Raw genomic sequence first — 2,483 nt, 5'->3', positions numbered from 1 at the left:
CGGGGGGTGACGGTGAGCTGGGGCAGTTGGGCAGCGCAGGGGAGAAGGGGGTGCTTGCTGTTAGGGGCTTTGCGAACAGCTTTCGTGTTTCCCCCCTTTTCAGGGACTATGGCAGTGGGGTAGTTGGCTGCTCTCTTTTAACCTGCTTCTTGCTGTATTTTTCCTTCACTGGGATGGGTCAGTAGATGGTTGTACTATGTTGCGGGCAGGGTTTTCCGAGGCTGGCAAGACTTGGGGGAAAGGCGCTGAGAATACCAAGAAAAGATATCTGCAGCCTACCACTGCTTGCTTAGCAGTTAGGCTCCACGCAACTGTCCTCGGGTGCTGCTGCGAGAGCTGTTGGGGCAGTAGCATTCTTCCCCTGGGGACAGTCGATGCTGTTGTGCTGGAGCACCCAGCAGAAAGCTTCCATTTGCAGGCACCCCGTCCGTCAACAGGCCCTCACAAGCTGAGGGAGTGCCTTCCGCTCATCATCTTCCTGCGGAACAGGCTGAAGTATGCCCTGACAGGAGACGAGGTCAAGAAGATCTGCATGCAGAGATTCATCAAGATAGATGGCAAAGTCCGCACAGACATCACCTACCCTGCGGGCTTTATGGGTGAGCGGGGAGGGCTGGGGCAGGTACCTCAGACAGCTCTGCTGCACTGGAGGGGTATGTTTTGTGAGGCTGGCACAATCTGGGGGGAAAGATGCTTTCCCGGTGGAGTTGAAGAAAGGATAAGTATAAGCAGTTGTTACTTAGTTTGGAGTCGTGCACTGCAATGAATACCAAAGCCAGATATCTGTAGGCTATAGCTGCCTGCTTGCGTATGCGTAAATTGCTGTTCGGATTTCAGCTTTTGGCAGTTTTTGCTAATTTGCACTGCATCACAGTAGAAGATATGAGCTTGTGGTCAAGAGGAGATACCGACCTCGTCATTCACACCTGAAGTCCCTAGTTCTTTTTAAACATGAGCTTCGTGCTGAGTTACAGTGTTGGGTAACGTAGCTGATAACAGCTACTATTTTGTTTCCCTCTCTGAAATCAGATGTCATCAGCATTGAGAAGACAGGCGAACATTTCCGCTTGGTGTACGATACCAAGGGCCGGTTTGCTGTTCACCGCATCACAGTTGAAGAGGCCAAGGTGAGGGACTTCAGCTTGGCGTAAGTGTGGGCCCAGTTGGGTTTGGTGAGGGTGGTGTTTCTTCTTTGGCATCTGAGCGGGAGCTGTTCGCTCTCTTCCCTGAGAGCTGAGTCCATGCCACCCTTGAGAAGATCAGGGCCTTCAGGGTTGGGATCCGAAGCCTTTGGCAGGCGGAAATCTTTTGGTGACATGAGAGCAACTCCCAGATGGCTGCAGGTGCATTGTCTGGTGCTTGAAATGACGGCTGTTGGCATGGGCTGGGTTACCTTCACATGGGTAACAAAGGGTTACATTTGGAGTGGGGGTGGCTCTGCTGTGTTGTGGTGAGCCTTAGCGTAGGACTCTGCAAGCTAACCGTGATCAGAAACATGGTACTGCCTGTGGTGCAAAAGCCTTGAACTCCTTCCCGGGTCTGTTACGGAAATGTTTACAAAACTGTCCTCTGGCCCTCAGTGTTGGGGAGTGACTCCCGCACATGTTTCCTTAACCCAAGCATGTTGGCATGCCTCAGCTGTGAATCTGCGCTGTTTTTCGCATGTCCTTCCTAAGGGCAGGCTGTGCAGGCACACAGTGATGCTGAGGGGAGAGCTGGCTGTGCTGTAGCCGGCTGTGGTGTGTGTTTAGGGCCCCTCCGCCCCCCTGTGGTACGCTTTTACCTCTGGCTACCACTCTGTGTTGACCCGTGAGTCCCAAAGTGGCTGAGAAGGAGTCGGGGATGAAAGGCAGGAGGGAAACCAGGGTGCCCTGGAGGAGGGATGCAGATCTCTCTCGGGTCCTGAAGAAAGGCGTCCTCTGCCTCCGCTGTGTGACTATGGGCTTCAGGGCAAAATGAGGAAATTGCCCTGGCATAGGCTTTCGTGGGAAGATGCAGCCAGTGCTTGTGAGGAGGCCGAAGCCTGGGGTGGGCAGCTGTTCCCCAAGCGCAGGTGTTTCTGGTGGGGCTGTAGCATAGCCATGTGGCAGCCTAATGAGAGGCATTGCTGGGGCAGTGAGCTGGGCAAGTCGCTGCCTAGGCTCCTGTTGCAAGCCCTGAAGCGTCTGGGTGTTTTGCTTGGGTCTGAGGCCTGCTGTGGCTGGTGGCTCTCTGGGTGAGGAGACCCCTGGTCCATGGTGCCACTCACTCCCTCAGCTGAGCAGTATTGGGTTTTGTTTGCAGTACAAGCTGTGCAAGGTGAGGAAGATCTTCGTGGGCACCAAAGGAATCCCTCATCTGGTCACCCACGATGCCCGCACCATCCGCTATCCGGACCCCCTCATCAAGGTGAATGACACTGTCCAGATTGACCTGGAGACAGGCAAGATCACAGATTTCATCAAGTTTGACACAGGTAGGTGTTGCATCCCATGTAAAAGACT

General features: G+C 54.0%; 1 protein-coding gene across 1 annotated transcript in view; it reads left to right on the top strand.

Annotated features, from left to right (window-relative positions):
* Positions 1 to 196: 196 nt before the first annotated feature.
* Positions 197 to 2,483, top strand: part of LOC104080664 (40S ribosomal protein S4) — a 4,321-nt gene continuing 2,034 nt past the window's right edge. The window contains exons 1-3 of the mRNA XM_009583141.1: positions 197 to 599; positions 1,030 to 1,127; positions 2,284 to 2,455. Of these exons, the coding sequence (XP_009581436.1) occupies positions 197 to 599; positions 1,030 to 1,127; positions 2,284 to 2,455 (673 nt within the window). The remainder of the gene's footprint in view (positions 600 to 1,029; positions 1,128 to 2,283; positions 2,456 to 2,483) is intronic.

Source organism: Fulmarus glacialis, unplaced genomic scaffold, assembly GCF_000690835.1.
Source record: "Fulmarus glacialis isolate BGI_N327 unplaced genomic scaffold, ASM69083v1 scaffold5238, whole genome shotgun sequence".
In the NCBI taxonomy this organism is placed as follows: domain Eukaryota; kingdom Metazoa; phylum Chordata; class Aves; order Procellariiformes; family Procellariidae; genus Fulmarus; species Fulmarus glacialis.
This window is presented reverse-complemented; position numbering and strand designations above follow the sequence as displayed.